General features: G+C 49.7%; 1 protein-coding gene across 1 annotated transcript in view; it reads right to left on the bottom strand.

The window, feature by feature from the left end:
* The window catches only part of SPOCD1 (SPOC domain containing 1), a 22,912-nt gene extending 3,789 nt beyond the window's left edge, over positions 1-19,123 (bottom strand). The window contains 15 exon segments of the mRNA XM_077763537.1: positions 2-133; positions 2,359-2,484; positions 4,037-4,153; positions 4,275-4,434; positions 5,178-5,268; positions 5,524-5,593; positions 5,727-5,765; positions 6,443-6,619; positions 7,383-7,424; positions 17,860-18,049; positions 18,051-18,116; positions 18,118-18,265; positions 18,268-18,534; positions 18,537-18,642; positions 18,644-19,123. Coding sequence (XP_077619663.1) covers positions 2-133; positions 2,359-2,484; positions 4,037-4,153; positions 4,275-4,434; positions 5,178-5,268; positions 5,524-5,593; positions 5,727-5,765; positions 6,443-6,619; positions 7,383-7,424; positions 17,860-18,049; positions 18,051-18,116; positions 18,118-18,265; positions 18,268-18,534; positions 18,537-18,642; positions 18,644-19,123 — 2,211 coding nt within the window.
* Between the last annotated feature and the right edge of the window lie 140 nt (positions 19,124-19,263).

Here is a 19,263-nt window from a genome sequence, read left to right as displayed (position 1 = left end):
CCATGCAGATGTGGCAGCTCGGGTCCAAGAAATGGTGCTCGTGCTGCTCCGTGGTGTCCTCTCGCTGCTTCGTGGTGTCCTCTGATGTCGCAGGCAGGGCCAGTGTGCTACCATCTACGGACACCATGGGTCCCTAGGAGGCACAGGAGGAGAGAGAGGGGTGGGCTGGGAAGGCACTAGGGAAGCCAGCCTCTATGACCAGGGAGCCTCAAGGATATGGTTTCATTTTTCCAAATAATACGTTCTTTTGTTACAAATGTGCTACGAACTTGTTAAAGAAAATTTGAAATTACCCCCAAATCACCTCTTGTCCCACTAGTCAGAGACAGTAGCTGGTATCCTGGGTATTCTTTGGGACAGTTTTTCTTTTTTTTTTTTTTTTAATATTTTTATTTATTTCTAGGATAGAGAGAGACAGCGTGAACAGGGGAGGGTCAGAGAGAGGGGGAGATACAGACTCTGAAACAGGCTCCAGGCTCTGAGCTGGCAGTCAGCACAGAGCCCGACGCGGGGCTTGCACCCACAAACTGCGAGATCACGACCTAAGCGAAAGTTGGAGGCTTAACCAACTAAGCCACCCAGGCGCCTCTCTTTGGAAGTTTTTCTATACACAGGGCTTTGGGGGTTCTTTGACTAAAATGGCTGGGATCAAATATTCACCCTACATTCTCACCGTGTCCATGAATTATAACGGAGATGCCGGCCGTAGACACAGGGACCCTACACACCATGGACTGTCGTGCACAGTGGATGGTGGGGTCGTCCCCAGATCTTCACCACTGCAAACAGTACTGAGGACATCCTCAGGCAGAAAGTATTTTCCTAAACTTTCAACTATGTCCTTAGGACAAGGTCTTAGAAGCAGGGGTCAGAATCAGGGAGAATGAACATTTTAAAGACTTTCAATGCCCACTGCTAAATCACCTTTGTCCCTCATAATGGAAATAGCTTTAAAAAAATAATAACCATTGCGTTGGGGCACGTGGGTGGCCCCGTTGGTTAAGTGGCCAACTTCAGCTCAGGTCATGATCTCACGGTTTGTGGGTTCGAGCCCCACATCAGGCTCTGTGCTGATGGCTCAGAGCCTGGACCCTGTTTCGGATTCTCTCTCTCTCTCTCTCTCTCTCTCTCTCTCTGTCTGTCCCTCCCCCACTCACTCTGCCTCTCAAAAAATGAATAAACATTAAAAAAATTTAAAAACACACAGCAACATTTCTTTAGGAAGATTTTTAAAGATTTTTAAACTCTCTTCTTGCCTCAAGAGTAGCACCAAGGCACAGGCTTTGGAGTCAGCTTCAAATCACAGCTCCCCCATGACCAACTAAGTGACCTTGGGCAAAGGGCTTCAGGTTCCTTATCCAGGAAGCTGGAATCATCTACCCTGTGGGTCACTGTGAGGTCTGAATGAGGCTGTGTGTAAAATGGCCACTTAGCAGGTGCCCGATAAGGAGTAAGATGTGATTATGTGCTATTCTCCCCTCCCCTACTCTGCCCTTCTCTCCCCAGTGAGGACTTCTTTCTGGGTCTTCTAGTTCCTCCCTCTATGCTTGTGTTCAGTTTGTTCAGGGGACACAGGCTACTTCCTGCACAGGCTGCCGTTCTGGAGGCTGTCCTGGTTACTGGTGTGCAGAGTGTGGGGGAGCAGGAATTTTCATCTGTCATGTTCACTGCCATTTCCCCAGTGAACGTGGCTCTAGGGGCCCGCAGTGTCCATCCTGGACATGTAGCTGATTAGAGTCGGGTGAACCTCTGACCCACTGGACACCCAGGCAGAGCACAGAGGTCTCCCGAGAGTGGCTGAACTAAGCCAAGGGGGACTTCCAGTTGTCTGCGGGAGGCTGAGCTGATGAGCTCATTGATTTGAGGGCTGCTGAGCCACCATGTCAGGCCACATGTAAGATGGGGGACAATGGAGAGGAAGGAGCAGGAGGGACCTGAGGACGGAGCAGATCCCCGGTGACAAGAGGGGCTCCAGGCGGGGTATCTGCTGGCCCAGAGCGCCTCTAAGCCCCACCACGCCACCAGAGAGTAGGGCTCTGTTCCTCACATCCAAAAACCGTCACCGCCTCAGTGTGGCCCTCCTGCTTCCCAACCAGGGATCTGGTGGGAAAGGCTGAGCCTGGGGGAAGCTGCAGGGTAAGACTTACCACCACCTGCGTTAGGCCAGAAGGAGGGGATCGGCGCCGAGAAGGCACAGACAGGTCCGCCCCGCGGGGCTGCAGCAACGATCATCGCCTCGTTCACAGCAGACCCTGGGCCTCACAGTAGTCAGGTGACTTGCTCAAGGCCCCCCCAGCCGCTGAGGCGAGCCGCGGGACCCTGGCCATGAGCCCCATCAGCACCACATCTGTCGCTTACCACCAGATCCTCTAGGGTCAGCGTCTGGTCCACGTCCCGCACGATCTCAACTTCACCCTTGTGGGTCAGTTTGAAGGCCGGGAGGCTGCACGGCTCCTTCTGCTGTTGCTCAATGATCTCCAGGCCCTGGCAGGGGCCAAGCCACCCAAACGCAGCCAGGTCAGGGGGGTCTCGGGCCACCAACAGCCCAGGTGTTCACATTCCTCCCATGTGGCCCCTCTCCTGTGGTTCCTCTTCCTCTGCCTTCACGTTTCTGCTTCCACCGTCTCCCTTCCCTAACGGGCCCTCTGCCCTCAGCCCTACTGCTCCCGTATTCCACTCATCCACCCTCCAAGCTCAAGCCCTGCCTCCTCCAGCAAGCCTTCCCGAACTTCACCCCCTTGCATAAGTCCATGCTGCCTCCCACTGGACCCCAGCCTCTGTCCCGGGAAGAGTATAGTGCAGTCCAAAGAGTGCAGGCTCTGGGGCGCCAGCTGGGTCGTTACTAGAAACCCTCAAGGTAGTGCGGTCTTGGGCAAGCACTTCACTGCTCTGAGCCTCCATTTCTCTGTTTTCTAGGAATTGAATTAAGAGCATTAAGTTAAACTGTATGTAGAACGCTCGGCTGGAGCCGGGCTCACAGTAAATGCTGCCTGTCATTCTTATTGCTGATCAGTGTCATCCTCTCTGAAATGTTTCCTGGAGGCCTGGAGGACGTCCCATCCTCCCTGGCAGGGCTGGCTTCATGGGCGAGGGCTCCATGCTGTTGCAGAGGGCACTGCACATCAGTGGGGCCCCATATGTCGTGTGGCCGCCATCTTGAAATTCTTCATAGTCGTTGAGCAAAAGGCACACGCTTTTGTTTTGGACTCCCCCCTACGAGGTATGCAGCTGTTCGTGCTCCTGGTCCCCCCCCCCCCAGGCTCCTGCACAGAAACTCAGACTATAGTGGACAGAGTCACCCAGTGGATTCTAGGTGAATCTAATCAGCCCAGTGTCTTCCAGAACAGGGGCCTCAGTACCCCACTCTACCCCACTGGCCTACTCCCTAGATCAGCTCCCTCTCTCTCACGGGCCACCAGCAAGCATTGGGCAAGCATCCCCCAAAGCCAGCTCAGTGCCCACACCTTCCCTGTCCCTGAGCAGTCCCCAGGAAGGAAGAGACACACGGACACAGGGTATACGGGGACATGACTGTGAAGCGCGAGGGCTGTGGGGTCCCTCACCCAGCCTGGGGCACCAGGAAGACTTCCAGCCTTTTCTGGGGCTTCTGAGGCTGAGATGGAAACAGAGGAAGCCCAGGGGGTCTACCCCCATCTATGGTGGATGACAATCCTGGACTCCAGACTTCGGACCATCATCCCCAGTACCCCCACCCCTGCCCCCAGCTCCACAGAAAAGCAAGCGGAAGATGACACATGACACCTCTCAGGGTATCACCTGACCAAGCTTTCCATCCCCAACCCCTTTCCGTTTCTGTCTCTTTTCCTTGTTTTTTTTTTGTTTTTGGTGGAGAGAGTCTCTCTGACTCTCCCTGCTGACTGCTTTCCACTTCCTCCTTTCTGTTTCTCTCTGTCTCGTGCCCTCCATATCTCACCATCCACCTCACTCTGTCTCTGTCTGTCCTGCTGCATCCTCGGGCCATCCCCTCCCTGGGTCCCTCCCACATCACCTATCCTGCCTTCACCCAACAGCTCACCCTTTTCTCCTCCTGGTCCCGCCAGCGGGCCAGCTCTTGGGGGGCCAGTTGGGTTGAGCTCATCCGCACCAGGCCGTGGGGGGTGACATCTCCCTGAACCACTTTGAGAAACAGGTCCTGCAGGGACAGGCGTGGGAGCTGCACCACACTGCTCCGGAAGCCCCCCCACCCCAACATCCTGCCAAGGGGGCTTCAAGCCTCCGAGGGAGGGCGTGGCCTAGCCCGAAGCGCAGCGCACCGGATTGCGGGGGTCACGCAGGTTGAACAGCAGGCTCCGGTACTTGGTCTTGTAGCGGCAGTTGGTGGCTTGCGTCAGGTCGAAGAGGGCTGTCTCGATGTCGGCAGCGATGCCCTCCACGGCCTCCTCACTCAGCGCCAGGTCTGGGAGCTCCTGCAGGCTGCGGGAGGCCAAGGCGGAGACCACGGCTCTGAGCCCGTGAGGAGAGGATGGAGCAGAGGGTCTGGACCAACTGCACTTTCCCTTCTGGGCATTTCCCCATGTGCACACGTTTATTCTCACCCCCACCCCGTGAGGAAGCAATACTATCGTTCTCCATTTACAGATGGGGTGAGTGAAGCTCAGAGAACATATGTGGCTTGCCCAAGGCCACATGACCAGTGGCAAAGCAAGATCTGACTGCTCAGCCCAATCTCCATCGTTGGCCCAGTGCAACTGGGATGGAGGAAGCCTGGGGGGAAGGGTAAAGCATCCGTCAGGCAGGGGACAGAGCCCTGGGCCTGAACAGAACACCGACTCCACCACGGACTTGCTGTATGGCCTTGGCAAAGTTCTACCCTCTCTGAGCCTTGGTCTCGCCGCTGTAAATGAGAGCTCTGGGCTCGGATCTCTGAGATGCTCCCAACACAGGCTCACTGTATCTGGAAGCATTCGCTGTGGGTGACGCCCACAAGGACGTGAGCAGCAGCCGTGGTTTTATGGGAGAGCATGACCTTGAAGCCAGAGAGACTCAGGTTCAAGCATCAGCTCTCCGCCGGCTCGCTGCACCGGCAGGTGACCTCACTGCTACAACAGGGGGTTAGTCGGATATTTAGAAGCCGGGGGAACATGGCATGGCCCTGGGAGGTGAGGACAGCTGTGACGATGTCGTGGAAGTCAGGGGAGTGGGGAGCGAGGCCTTACCGACTCCACAGCACCTCCTGCATGGCATGCACCACAGTGCTCCGTACCCCGATATCCGGAGATAGCTTCTCCTGTTGGGGCTGAAGCTGAGCTGTGGGGAAACAGAGTCACGAACTCCCGTGGGATGCCGAGGAGCAAGGGGAGGGGGCGAGATGACCCTCAATCTCAGGGACCTGAGATGTCTCGGATCCTATCCCAGGCAGCCAGCAGCCTCCACCCCTCTGGCGAAGGACTCAGGTTGATGGGAGGAGGGGCAGGGGTGAGAGGGAAGAGTCCTAGCAGGGGCTGGGGCCCCGCCCACTTCCCAGCAGTCCCTGCAAGACGGGCAGCTGCTGAGGCCCCTCACCTGAGTCCTCTCCCGGGTCTTGTTCCTCTTGTTCCCCGGGCTCCTCCACTTGAGGCTCCCCTGGGCCGCCCTGGAGGGGACACAGAAGAGGACCTGAGGCCACACTCTGGGAGCAGCCTCCTGGCACCAGGGGCCACTGCTCCCCCAACCGCCTCCCCACCTTCTCCCTGACCTGTGCTCCCCATGGGCAGGGGAAGGAGCACTCACCCCGGCCATTCGGCACAGGGGACAGGAGCCCCCTCCTGCAAGAGAAAGAGGACATGGAGAAGGGGGGGAATCCCCTGAGGGGAAAGGAGTGACTCCTCAGATGGCAGAAGAGGTCAGAGGCCACCAGAAGCCCATGCTGTCTTTCCGGAGGGGGCTAGAAGACCTTAGGATGGCAAGATCCGCTGGTCGGCCAGGAACAAAGGTCAGCGACTGTCCCCTCTCCAAAATGCCCTGGAGGCTCAGCCCCTGCCTTGCTCTAGCCATACTCCTGAACTCAGTGGCGCAGGAGAAAGAGCAGACAGCGCACCTCCCCCCCAGCCAGCCAAGTGGGGCTCACACCTGTCTCTGGCTAGTATGTTCTGTGTGCCCCGGAGCAAGTCACATCACCTGTGTGGGAGGCAGGGCCATCTCTGTGAAGCAGGTATGCAAGTGTCTCCCTCGGCAGGGTTTAGGTAACATTGCCTATGCAAAGACCCTGTTCTGGGGCACCCAACTGGCTCAGTCAGTTAAGCATCCGACGTCAGCTCAGGTCATGATCTCGCGGCTTGTAGGTTCGAGCCCCACGTCGGGCTCTGTGCTGACAGCTTGGAGCCTGGAGCTTGTTTCAGATTCTGTGTCTCCTTCGCTCTCTGCCTGCAACCCACTCGCATTCTGTCTCTATCTCTCTCAAAAATAAACTTAAAAAAAAAAAAGAAAAGAACCTGTTCCGTACCTGGCATCCAGTGGGGCCATGAGCCACAGGCCTTTCCTTCCTTCTGGACCTTGGGACAGGTGAGACCACGCTGACCTCCATCATGTTCTCCAGAGCCTCCAGCTTGGGGTGCTGTGGCCCCCCTGCCTGACCACAGCTGATGGCCCCCAGGAGGCGGATCAGCACCCCGGAACCAAGCTGCCGGGGAAGAAAAGCACTTGAGAGCTGAACAGTGCAGGCCCTTTGGAGCGCCCACTTCACCTGCAATTCTTTAATGTCACTCTCCCCCACTGCGCCATAGGCCAACATGAGGACAGAGACTATGTATGTCCTGGTCCCAATGCCTAGAAAAGGCCTAAAGTAGCATTCGAGAAATGTTTTGCTGACTGCACGGCCTCTGTCCCAGGAGACGAGTCTGTCTTCATTCTATCGTCTCACCTTCCCCTCTCAGCCCCAGCCCTTTATGAGTATCTCAAGGTGCAAAATGGATTTGGGGCTTCTTATGAGCTATAGAATCTATCTTGTTCCCCTTTTTACTTTGGCTGCCAGGAAGCTCAGCATTAACTTTGGGTCCAGCAGCTCTACCTTTCCAGGATTGGTAGAATGAGAGGCTGTCATACCAAGATTTCTCCTTTTTCCCCCTTTTCTTTCTTACTTTAGGCCTTTATCCCATTACAAGTAGGTTAGATTCTTTTAACTTACTGCAAACCATGGAGAACTACTGTAAAAGTAGATGCGGCTGGAATCTAATCTCTGAATGAATTATCACGAATGGCCAGGTTCCGAAGTGTGGGGGACACTGGATGTCTGGGGTTCAGCATCACAGGGAATGGGGAGCACTAGAGTGCTCTGGAGAAGAGCAGGCCAGGGGGGCTGGGACTGCCTCTACTGTGGAGGACCCCTCCCACCCCACCAGATGCGAGGAGAGGAAGAAGAGTGGTAATAAAACGCAAAAACCTACATAACACACATGCTTCACCCCATGGGGCATTTTCATTTCCTCCTTGGAGAGAAAAGATGCAGAGATTAGGATTCAGAGGACCAGTGACCCCACTGTAGGTAATTCACAAGAAGACACACACACAAAAGGTGTGAAAGATGTTCAGTGTTCACTGGATTAGCAAAAAACAAACAAGCAAAAACCCCAATGAGTACCCAGCAATGTCCATCAAAAGGGGAAATGGTTAATAGACCGTGATAGAGCATACTATGGATTCTAAGCGGCCATTAAAAAGAGGGAGTCATGGGCGCCTGGGTGTCTCAGTCGGTTAAGCATCTGACTTCAGCTCAAATCATGATCTCACGGTTTGAGTTCAAGCCTCGCATCATGCTCTCTGCTGTCAGCACAGAGCCTGCTTTGGTCCCTCTGACCCCCCCTCTCTCTGCTCCTCCCCTGGCGAGCTCTCTCTCTCTCTCTCTCAAAAATAAACATTAAAAAGAAAACGAGTCATAATAAAAACTACCATTCATCAGAGACTGAAGAAAGCACATCACACATAATCTTACTAAGGTCTCGGATCAACACCAGTAGGTGTGTACTATTTCGATCCCCATTTTACAGAGGAGGAAAACTGAGGGTCAGAGAGGATATGAAAAGTCCCACAGCTACTAAGCCGCAGAACTAGGATTAGAGCCTACTTCTGTCTCACTCAAGCCCAGGCACTGAATGGCTGCGCTGTGTGGACAGCACTGACAGACGTGGGAAGATTCACGGAAAGATGTCAAGACATATTATTTGGAGAACAAAAAAATAGGTTACAGAGCAGTATCTATTGCATAAGCCCATTTATGTAAATATATATTTATAGACGCATAATGGAGGTTATCTCTGGGGAATGAAATTCTAGAGGGACTTTCACTTTCTGCTTGTAGACACTTGGGTATTTATGTGATTCAAAATGAGCACGTATTTCTTTTATAATCAGAAACATAAGTTTTAAATAAAAAAGCGAGTTTAGAACAATATGTGTAGTGTGCTACCATTTGCGTTAAAAAAGAATTTTTAAAGTTGTATTTGCTTGAATCTGCATGAAATATCTCTGGAAGTATCCACAAACCTAAAAACAGAGGCTGCCGGTAGGAAAGGGACAGGGAGCTGGAAAGGAAACTTTTCACTTTTTTTTTTAAACCATGGGAATGAATCAGCCTTTCAAAAAAAAGTAAATTGAGAAAAAGGGGGGGGGAGGGGAGAAAACGGGACATCTGGGAAGGAAAGCAGGAAAGATTTTAAGAATAGCCTTCCCTGGCTTGAAACTTTTTGACTGGTCCTTGTCTCAGGGGTCTGTACACCAGCATTATGAGGCTGGACAACAGGCAGCTGAATCTAACGAGCAAAGAGCTTTAGATCCTGGATTTATCAGACTAGAATACAGAATATGTGTACTATGTTCAACAAAATAAAAGAAGGAGCCAAACATATGAGTGAAAGGGAAAACTATATTAAACAATAACAGATCTTATTGGGAACCAAACACAACTTCTGGAAATAAAAATATAATGACTGTCAGAATTTAAAACTCAGTATCTAAATGGGGCGCCCGGGTGGCTCAGTCGGGTGAGCGTCCGACTTCGGCTCAGGTCAGGATCTCATGATTTGTGGGTTTGGGCCCTGCGTCGGGCTCTGTGCTGACAGCTCAGAGCCTGGAGCCTGCTTCTGATTCTGTGTCTCCTTCTCTCTCTCTCTGCGCCTCCTCTGTTCATGCTCTGTCTCTCAATAATAAATAAATTTAAGAAAATTTTTAAAAAATGGTAAGCCCAAATCATTAAGCTTACTACAATAATAAATTAGAGAATAAAAATCGTATTATTATCTCAAAAAATGCAGAAAACACATTTGGTCAAATGTACTATCCATTCAGAATAATGAGCAAACCAGGAACAGAAGGGAGCTTCCTTAACTTGATAAAGGGCATGTATATAAAAACATGGCAAACATCATCTCTGGGGAGATGATGACCACATTCCCTGTAAAGTCCAGAACAACACAAGGGTCCCTATTAGCATCTTCTTTTCAACATTACCCTCAAGGTCTTAGCTAGCACAGTAAGGAAGAGGGCAGAGAGTATATAAAAAGTGTCAAAGAAAGAAGAAAACTGTCATTATTTGCAGATGATATGATTGTCTACATAGAAAGCAAAAACTTAGGGGTACTTGGGTGGCTCTGTCAGTTAAACGTCCGACTTCGGCTCAGGTCGTGATCCACAGTTTGTGGGTTCAAGCCCCGTTTCAGGCTCTGACAGCTCAGAGCCTGGAGCCTGCTTTGGAATCTGTGTCTCCCTCTCTCTCTGCCCCTCCCCCGCTCGTGCTCTGTCTCTCTCTGTCTTAAAAATAAATAAATACTAAAAACTTTTAAAGCAAGAAAAAGCTTAATAGGTAAGTCATATGAATTAATAAGAGTTCGGCAAGATTTCTGCAAAATCAATTGCATGTTTATACACCAGCCACAGTTCAAAACTGCAATTTTTAAAGTTACCATTTTATGATGTAATCCAAAAATACTAAGTAGTATAATCAGATATGATGTGGTTTTGGATTGAAAAACCACACTACCACCTACAAAGTAGCTGGGCCAAAAATTGTGAATCCAACCCAATCAAAACTCCAGACTCAACCACCAGTTCACAGGAAATACAGAAGACAGAGGAATCGCTGTCACCAAACAATGCAGATGCAGTAAGCCACAGGACAAACAACCTAACTTCTTCAAAACTAGGGGCACCTGGGTGGCTCAGTCGGTTATGCATCCGACTTCGCTTTGGCTCAGGTCATGATCTCACAGTTGGTTGATGGGTTCGGGCCCTACATCGGGCTCTCTGCTGTCATTGCAGAGCCTGCTTCAGATGCTCTGTCCCCCTCTCTGCCTGCCCCTTTGTCTTTAAAAAGACAAAGTATAGGGGTGCCTGGCTAGCTCAATTGGAAAAGCATGAGACTCTTGATCTTGGGGTCATGAGGTCAAGCCCCATATTGCGTGTAGAGATTCCAAAAAAATAAATTAAAAAAAAAGACCAAGTATAAAATAATTACCTTTATCAAACTATTGAAAATTTAGATATTGACTATTAGGTGATATTAAGGAATTATTGTCAACTTTTAGGAAAAATAACAGATGGTTGATAGAGTTGGGTGATGAGTACAAGCAATTTCATGTCAGGTGCTGGCAATTTTCTTCTGTAGACAACCAGAGAGAAAATATTTTAGGGATGCTGGTTATGCGGTGTCTATTGAAACCCCTCGACTCTGCCATTGGGTCATAAAATTAGCCATAGATAATGTGTAAACAAATAGCTGTGCCTGTTTTCCAGTTTATTTACAAAACTAGGTGAGGGGGCCAACTCATGGGCCTTAATTTGCCAATCCCTTCTTACAATTTGGTGTACTTTTATATATATTTGAAGTTTTCCATAACAAAACGTTATCTATACATACAGTATTTAAGAATAAATCTGAGAAAGATATGCAAGATTTTTTATGGAAAAAATAAAAAACCTTATTGAAATACAATAAAGGTGGTCAAAATAAATAAAGGAATATACCATGTTCATGGATTGAACAATTTGTACAAGACTGTACATCTTTACATATTGTAAGGATGCTGCAAAGATGTTAGTGCTCCTCAAAAATTATTTATAGATTCAATATATTTCCAGGCCATATCCCAACAAGTTTTTGTATGTGTGTGGAAACTGATACATATTATAATATTGATACGAAAGGGCAAAGACACAAAGAGTAAAGATCCTCCTGAAAACAACAAAGTTGGGAGACATGTCTTGCCAGATATCAAGAATTATTAATAAGCTACTGTAATTAATATTGTATATTTTTAAAAATTTTTAATGTTTTTTCTTTGTTTCTGAGAGAGAGAGACAGCGCAAGCAGGGAAGGAGCAGAGAGAGACAGAGGCACAGAATCTGAAGCAGACTCCAGGCTCTGAGCTGTCAGCACAGAGCCCGATGCGGGGCTCGAACCCACGAACCGGGAGATCATGACCTGAGCTGAAGTCAGACACTTAACCAACTGAGCCACCCAGGTATTGTATTTTAGCAAAGGGAAAATTTTTGAACAAGGTGAGCACAGGGAGACCAAAAACCAATCCCACACACAGAGACTTGATTTGTGACAGATCTGGCACTGCATAAAGTGGGAAAGGACTGAAATTTCAGTAAATGGTGTTGGAATAATTGGGTATCCATATAAAATAATACATAGTCCATATCATTCACAAAGATTAATTCCAGGTACATTACAGAATTTAGTGTGAAAGGCAAAACAACACAATGTACAAGAACATCTTTATCGCCTTGTGATAGGAAAGGAATTTCTTGAAAAGATTTTTTTTATTTTTTTTAACATTTTATTTTTAAGTAACCTCTACACCCAATGTGGGGCTCAAACTTACACCCTCAAGATCAAGAGTTACACACTCCACCAACTGAGTCAGCCAGGCACCCCTAAAAGATTTTTTTTAATATATCACATAAGTGAAATGATAAATTAGAAAATTGAGAATTTCTCCAGCAATTCCATCTTTTCAATTCCACTTGATTCAACTGCCACTTCTCAGCATAGTAGACACAGAAGAATTGAAAGCACAGACTTGGGGCTCCTGGGTGGCTCAGTCAGTTAAGCGGCCGACTTCTGCCCAGGTCATGATCTCCCGGTTCGTGGGTTCGAGCCCCGCGTCGGGCTCTGGGCTGAGAGCTCAGAGCTTGGAGCCCGTTTTGGATTGTGTGTCTCCCTCTCTCTCTGCCCCTTCCCTGCTCATGCTCTCTCTGTCCCTCAAAAATAAATAAACGTTAAAAAAAATTAAAAAATAAACAAAGCACAGACTTGAATAGGCGTTTGTATGCCAATGTTCCTAGCAGCATTAGTCACAATAGCTGTAAGGTAGAAACAAACTAAGTGTCCGCTGACAGATAAACAGATAAACAAAATGTACTCTAGGCAATACAACAGAGTATTAGTCAGCCTTAAGAAGGGATGGAATTTTGTCTGATACATGTTACAACAGGGAGCTTGAAGACATTATGCTAAGTGAAATAAACCAGTCACAAAAGGACAAATCTTGTACAATTACAGTTATATGAGGTATAAATAGTCAAATTCATAGCGACAGAAAGTAGAACAGTGCTTATCAGGTGCTGGGGGAAGAAAGGAATGGGGAGTTATTATTTAATGGATACAGAATTTCAGTTTGGAAAGATGAAAAAAGTTCTGGAGATGGACAGTGGTATTGGCTGTACAACAGTGTGAATGTACTTAACGCCACCAAGCTGTATACTTAGATGTGGTTAAAATGGTTAATTTTACTAAAACTAAAACACTTTTCAATAATTAAGAATTTCTGCTCATCAACAGGCACTATAAGACAAGTAAAATATGAGCAATGTTTTGGGAGGATTTGTTTGCAAAACATAGAACTGACAAAGGGATAGTATCCAAACCGTATCAAGAAGTCCTACAGTCCAAAAAGGAAAAGTTAGGGGCACCTGGGTGATTCAGTCAAGCTTCCGACTTCGGCTCAGGTCACGATCTCACAGTTCAGTTTGTGAGTTCAAGCCCTGCCTGGGCAGGGCTCTGTGCTGACAGCTCAGAGCCTGGAGCCTGCTTTGGATTCTGTGTTTCCCTCTGTCTCTCCCCCTCCCCCACTTGTGTGCGCACACGTGCACACATGCGCTTGCGCGCGCGCTCTCTCTCTCTCTCTCACTCTCTCCTTGTCTCTCAAAAATGTATTTTAAAAACATTTAAAAAAATATTTAAAGGAAAACTTAAACAACCAAAACAAAAATTGTTTTGGCAAAAGACTTAACAGGAATGGCCAAAATGTACGAAAAGACTCTCCTTAGTACAGGAAAATGAAAATAAAAATTGAAACAACACTGAGACACCAGAACATATTCCCACGGTGGCAAAAATGGAAGTCTGACAATAGCAGGTGTTGGTGCAGATGTGGAGCTCCTGGAATGTGTACACTGCTGGTAGGAGTATAAACTGTTTTAGCCACTTTTAAAAACATCTGGCATTGTTTAAGGAAAGTTGAAGATGTGTATACCTTATAACCTAGCAATTCCACTCCCAGGAATATTCCATGGAGATACTCTTGCTCATACGCACCCAGAAACATATACAGAACTGTTCATCATAGCAACACCAGATGTAAAACCAAAAAAAATTCAAACAACCCAAATGTCCATATGGCGTCAATAAATAAATCACAGCATATTCATGCAACGGGACACTTACTGCCAACAGCTAGGATCTGTATAATCTTGGGGAAATTACTTCATCTCTCTGTGGCTCAGTTTTTTTATCAGTAAAATGGGGATGCTACCAGTTATCTACTTCACAGGGCAGATGCAAGGACCATTCTTATTCCAGGTTCTTAGAACAGTACCAGGAACACAGCACGCTTTCTGCATAAATGCTGATGTTAAGATTCCTCGGCTCAGGCCTGAGAGAGCCCCTCCTGATACTTGTCCGCACTTAAGTCTCTCCGCTTCCATTCAAGCAACGTTGTCCTTGCCGGTCTCCCCACCTCACTCCTCCCCTCTAGACCCCCGCCCCGTCTACAGCTCCACTCCTGTAACCCTCCAAGCTGCCTCCTGACTCTGTACCTTTGCCCATGCTCTGCTCTCTTCCTGAGATGTCCTTCTTACCTTCTCTGCCTCCTGAACANTAACTCTGCTGGGCCTCAGTCCCTACCTCTAGTTACCTGTTTACTGGCCCCCACTGGACCATGAGATCCCTGGCAGAGGCCCTCTGCTTGTTAAACAAATTATAATAAAGTCCCATAAAAATCCAAACCCCATAGCCTGGCTGAGAGCACAGACTCTGGAATCCCATGGGCTTGGATTCAAATACTGGCCTCCTTACTTGCTGTGTGACCTTGACTGAGTCACTTAACTTCTCTGAATCGCAGAGGGGAGTATTAACACTATTTATTTATTTATTCATTTATTTTAAAGGAAACTGGTTTGGGTTGTTTTTTCTTAATGTTTATTTATTTCTGTGTGAAAGAGATACAGAGCATGAGCCAGGGAGGGGCAGAGAGAGAGGGAGACACAGACTCCAAAGCAGGCTCCAGGCTCTGAGCTGTCAGCACCGAGCCTGATGGGAGTCTTGAACCCACAAACTGTGAGATCATGACCTGAGCCGAAGTCAGATGCTCAGCCGACTGAGCCACCCAGGTGCCCCTTACCACTAACTTTTAATGCTACTGTGAGGCTTAAATATGAGACAACAGCATTATGTGAAGTTCCCGGTATACAGTAAGCACTCAATAAAAAGAGCTATTCTCAAGCTACCACTTGCTAGAAAGACATGCTTCTCTCTCACACATCTCCTGACACTTGGCAGCTGCAGACGGTGCACCTGAGCCCAGACACCTGGGTGGAGGCAGAGGCTCTCTGTGCCTCCCTGGTTGTGGTGGACAGATGGACGGGTGGGGGGTGGCGGCAGAGCTGCCTTCCCCACGTCACGTGCTATTCCATCCGCAAAGCAGCTCCAGGCCTCACTGACCACTGCAGGACTCAAAAGAAGAAAAAGGCATTTCACCCCACCCAGTGACAGTCCTCCAAGAGTCTGTATTTCACACCAGAAGAACACAACACAGCCAGCCTCTCATACCAGATCCCCGTTTCATAGAGGAGGCAGCTATGATTCAGAGAACAGACATCTCCCATCTCCCATCTCCCATCTAAAGTTAGCAGAGACGAATCGTGTCCCCAGCACGAGCCGGGCTACCTCCAGAAGGTGCTAGGTCTCTGAAAGGGGCCCAGACTGGACTGGACGCTATGCCCACGCTTGCCCGTACCCCACTCAGCCCTGACCTCAGCCACCCATCCGTCCCTGTCACAGCCTCCTCTCAATTCTTCTCCTGCAGCTGGGAACCGGTTGCCATAGCAATGGGCTGTTTGGGAAGCTGTCCGGCTGAGTCAAGGATGGGGCCTGGAGGGGGAGGCGGCTGTGGGCTGCTTCCAGTCAAGGCAGGTGGGCACCTGGCGCCACCACTGAGCTCAAGCAGTTCCCTCAAAATGGCTTCAGGCCCCGGAATCCCAATTCCAGGCATCTGGCCCAAATAAATCATCTGAAATGGGGAGAAACCAGATGCATGGGGACGTTCACCCTGGCGTTACTTAGAACAGCTCAGCACTGTATATGTCGATGACAGGTAACATCTTGGAGTGTTTACCTCGTGGGAGGCGCTGTGCTGAATGCCAAACACGTGTCATTTCATTCGCTCCCCACCACCCCCGTCTCAGGTAAGTACTTTTAACATCCCCCTTCTGCAGATGAAGACAGAATGCTCAGAAAGGTAAAGCCACTTCCCCAGGTCATTCGGACAGTGGCAAAGCCAGTGTGTCAGCCTCCAGGCTCCGTACTCTTAACTGCACGACAGCAGTCGGAAATGAGAAAAGGAAGCCCCAGCCCATCCTCGGGTCCTGGCAGCGCCTGTGGCTGTAACAAATAAGTCTGCAGCTCGCTAGGATCCAGGGCTCAGGAAAAGCACGGATTCAGGAAACGGATAAGTACCAACTTGGAAAGATCTCCAAACACTATAATGCTTGAAAATTAAACAAAGCACAAACCCCAAAACAATAAAGCATTTATAAGATTACTTAGACATGTACGATATGTAGATGTAGATGTTCATCGTAGGGAGACCGGAGGGGACTCCAGCCAGTAACAGGCCATGGGGCCTGGAAACATTCAAAGGGACTTCCTCTTGCTGTGTTAACAAATTAATTGTGAAAAAAAATTTCTTTAAGTAAGCTTTATACCCAACGTGGGGCTTGAACTCACGACCCCGAGATCAAGAGTCACCTGCTCTACCAACTGAGCCAACCAGACAGCCCAACTGTGAACTTTTTAAAAAATACCGACAAAGCTGAGTTATACATCTGACATCTGATCCCATTTCTAGATAAAGAAAAGATACGTATGCACAGGAAAAAGACGAGAGGAAGGACATACCAAACACTTGGCATCATGGGGTTTTTTGTTTTCATTTTCTATGATAAACACGTACTGGTCTTTTTTTTATTAAAAATTGTTTTTGAGCGATGTTTACAAAAACAATGTAACAGCATTCCAATGCAATTATCATACCAAACACCGGTAAGTCACAGCAGCTCATGTGTTCCTATCCCAGTTCTACTAACTTGCTGGTTGGCCTTGAGCTAGTAGTTATGTCACCTCTCTGAGCCTCAGTGTCCACATCACTAAAATGGGTATAGATCAGTAGCACCTACTTCATAGGGTTGTTAGGAAGGTAAAGTGCTTGCCAGCACGGGGTAAGCAGGCCAGATACCATGACTACTTTGATGCCAACACAGAAGCTGCACAAACAGGTGGTACAGAACAGATTGCCAGGGTTTATACCCCACTGGCTCCGTCAATGACCACGTGTGTGACCTTGGGCCAGTTACCTTACCTCTCTGGGCTTCATGGGAATATTAAATCAAAAGTACCTATAGCACATAATACATATTCAATGAATGTGATAAACCTTCCACCAAAGAATATACACCAAAATCAGGTCACCTTCTGCCTTTGGGGTGGAAACATGTTAGCCACGATTATTAATAAAATAACAAGTATGATCACTAAAGAACAATAGAGAGAGGAGTCATGAATACAGGGGAAAGGCTGGGCACTGACTCTCTTGCTGTGTGAGCTTGGAGGAGTTTGTTAACTGCCCCGAGCCTCAGTTTCCCCATCTGGAACCACGTAGCTAATGCCTATCTTTTAGGGTTATTGTTGACACTAAAGGAAACACAAATTTAATATCAATTAAGTAATTCACTTCGTGCCTTATGCTGTGCTAGACGCATTATTTTACACCATCATCTCGTGTAGTTCTTAACACAACCTTCTCTTAAATTGGAATCAATATCCCCTTTGTTTTTTGTTGTTGTTGTTGTTGTTGTTTTTTGGGAGAGAGAGAGACAGACAGAGTGAGCACGGGAGGGTCAGAGAGAGAGGGAGTCACAGACTGAAACAGGCACCAGGCTCTGAGCTGGCAGTCAGCACAGAGCCCGACGCGGGGCTCGAGCCCACGAACCACGAGATCATGACCTAAGCGAAAGTCGGACGCTTAACCGACTAAGCCACCCAGGCGCCCCAATCAGTATCCCCTTTGTACAGATGAGGAAACTCGGGTTAAAAAATATCCCAGGGTCACTCAGCTAGGAAGTGGACAGGCAAATCTGAACCTAGGATTCACCAACTCCAAGAGATAATGAACCCTCACAAGACACCAACAGACATAGTTCATTTTCTCTTTCCTGACATACTGGGTCTCAGTTTACTCATGTATAAAATGGGTGTTAATGTCCATTAAGAGCCTCTGTAGCTTAACCTCTATTAATCTCCACGGCCAAGACGGTGTGTTAAGACTAGCCAAGCCCTTCCATCCCGACCTCTCAGACGCAACTTACCAGTCTGGGGAAGCCTCCCGGGCTGGATCCCTCTGGCTGGTCCTGGCTGCAGTTATCTGTGCCCTGGTGCTGGGCACGGGGCACTGGGCCTCTCCTCAACCGTCTGCCACCCTTGGATCTTCTCTGCCCCATGGACGGGCCTGAGTGAGCTTTGCTGGCTGCAGGCTCGAGGGGGTTGGCGGGGGTGCTGGCCTCGCCCCAGCCTGCCCCTGGGCTCCGGCTGGGCCTGGACGTCTAGCTCCTCCTGGTCGTGTGAGAGCAGGGCCATGATCACAGCCAGCTCCCACTCCGTGCTCGGCTCCCTGCCCCTCGGTGAAGGCCTTTCCAGACACTCCCAGGCTCCGCACAGAGCTCTGTGGAGGGTCCCAGGCAGCTGGCCTCAGGGGCACTCCTCCATCGAGCAGTAGGGGCTCACTGGCTGGGCCCCATTCCCCGCAGTGGGCTCGTGTTCAAACTTCTCAGACCCCGACACACATCCCACACTACTTCCACCCGGATCTCCGGGCCCAGGGCCGGTGCCCTTGGGAGAGAGGTGACCACAAAGGCCTCCCGGGGACTCCAGGTCAGCACCCGGTGCGGGGGGGCCTCCCAGGCACTGGGGGTCGTCCCCACCAGGGCTCTGACCAAACCACAAGAAGCCGCCAGCCCCCTCCCCACCCTCCGAGCGGGCCTCCTTTTGGGGGGCTCCTCTTTGCCGAGGGTGGGGCTTCTTTCATCACACCCTGGAGGACTCCAGCCTCCTCTGGCCTCTCCTGGCTGGGGGTGGCTTGTCTCCTCTGCCCCCCACCAGCCTCTCCCTGCCAACCGCAGCTCTCCCCGGGAGACCCACAGACATGCTACGAGGATACCCAGGCCAGCTTTCAGCTAAGAGGTCGTGCAGACAAACCTGGAGCCTCTTGCAGGCCCAAGCCCTCCCCTGAGCAGGCACTACGGGCAGCTGGACATGGAGCCCGGGGACAGGCACCCAATCCTGGCTTTGGCCCATGGCCCACAGCTCCAGGACCATCAAGCGGGCCTCCACCTCCAGGCTGGCCCCAGGAGCACCCCCAGCCTGGGGACTGGCACCTTGATGGGCCTTTTCCCTGAGGGGAGCCTTCTCCTGTGCCAGCCCTGCATAGGCCCCAGGGTTCACCCCTCGCATGTATGGCATCAAGCCTGACATGGAGCTGGCTTCTTCTACATCCTTCTAGAAAAGCCCCCAGCTACTGGGGCTGAGGCCAAGGTCCTTGGTGTGGGAGCCCCACTGCAGCCCCTCCTGAGACATGTCTGTCCACCTACTGGGGCCCCAAGCAGAACACAGGCCTTGAAGAGAGAGGAGACTCCATTACACAGCCCATTCAGGAGACAGCCTCCCTTCCAGGTGGAGGCCTGAGGCCTGGGGGCCACAGGGAGACAGCACCCAAC

Source organism: Crocuta crocuta, unplaced genomic scaffold (assembly GCF_008692635.1).
Source record: "Crocuta crocuta isolate KB4526 unplaced genomic scaffold, BGI_CrCroc_1.0 scaffold214, whole genome shotgun sequence".
NCBI classification, from domain to species: domain Eukaryota; kingdom Metazoa; phylum Chordata; class Mammalia; order Carnivora; family Hyaenidae; genus Crocuta; species Crocuta crocuta.
The sequence above is the reverse complement of the archived record's forward strand: the minus strand, read 5'-3'. Positions and strand labels throughout refer to the sequence as shown.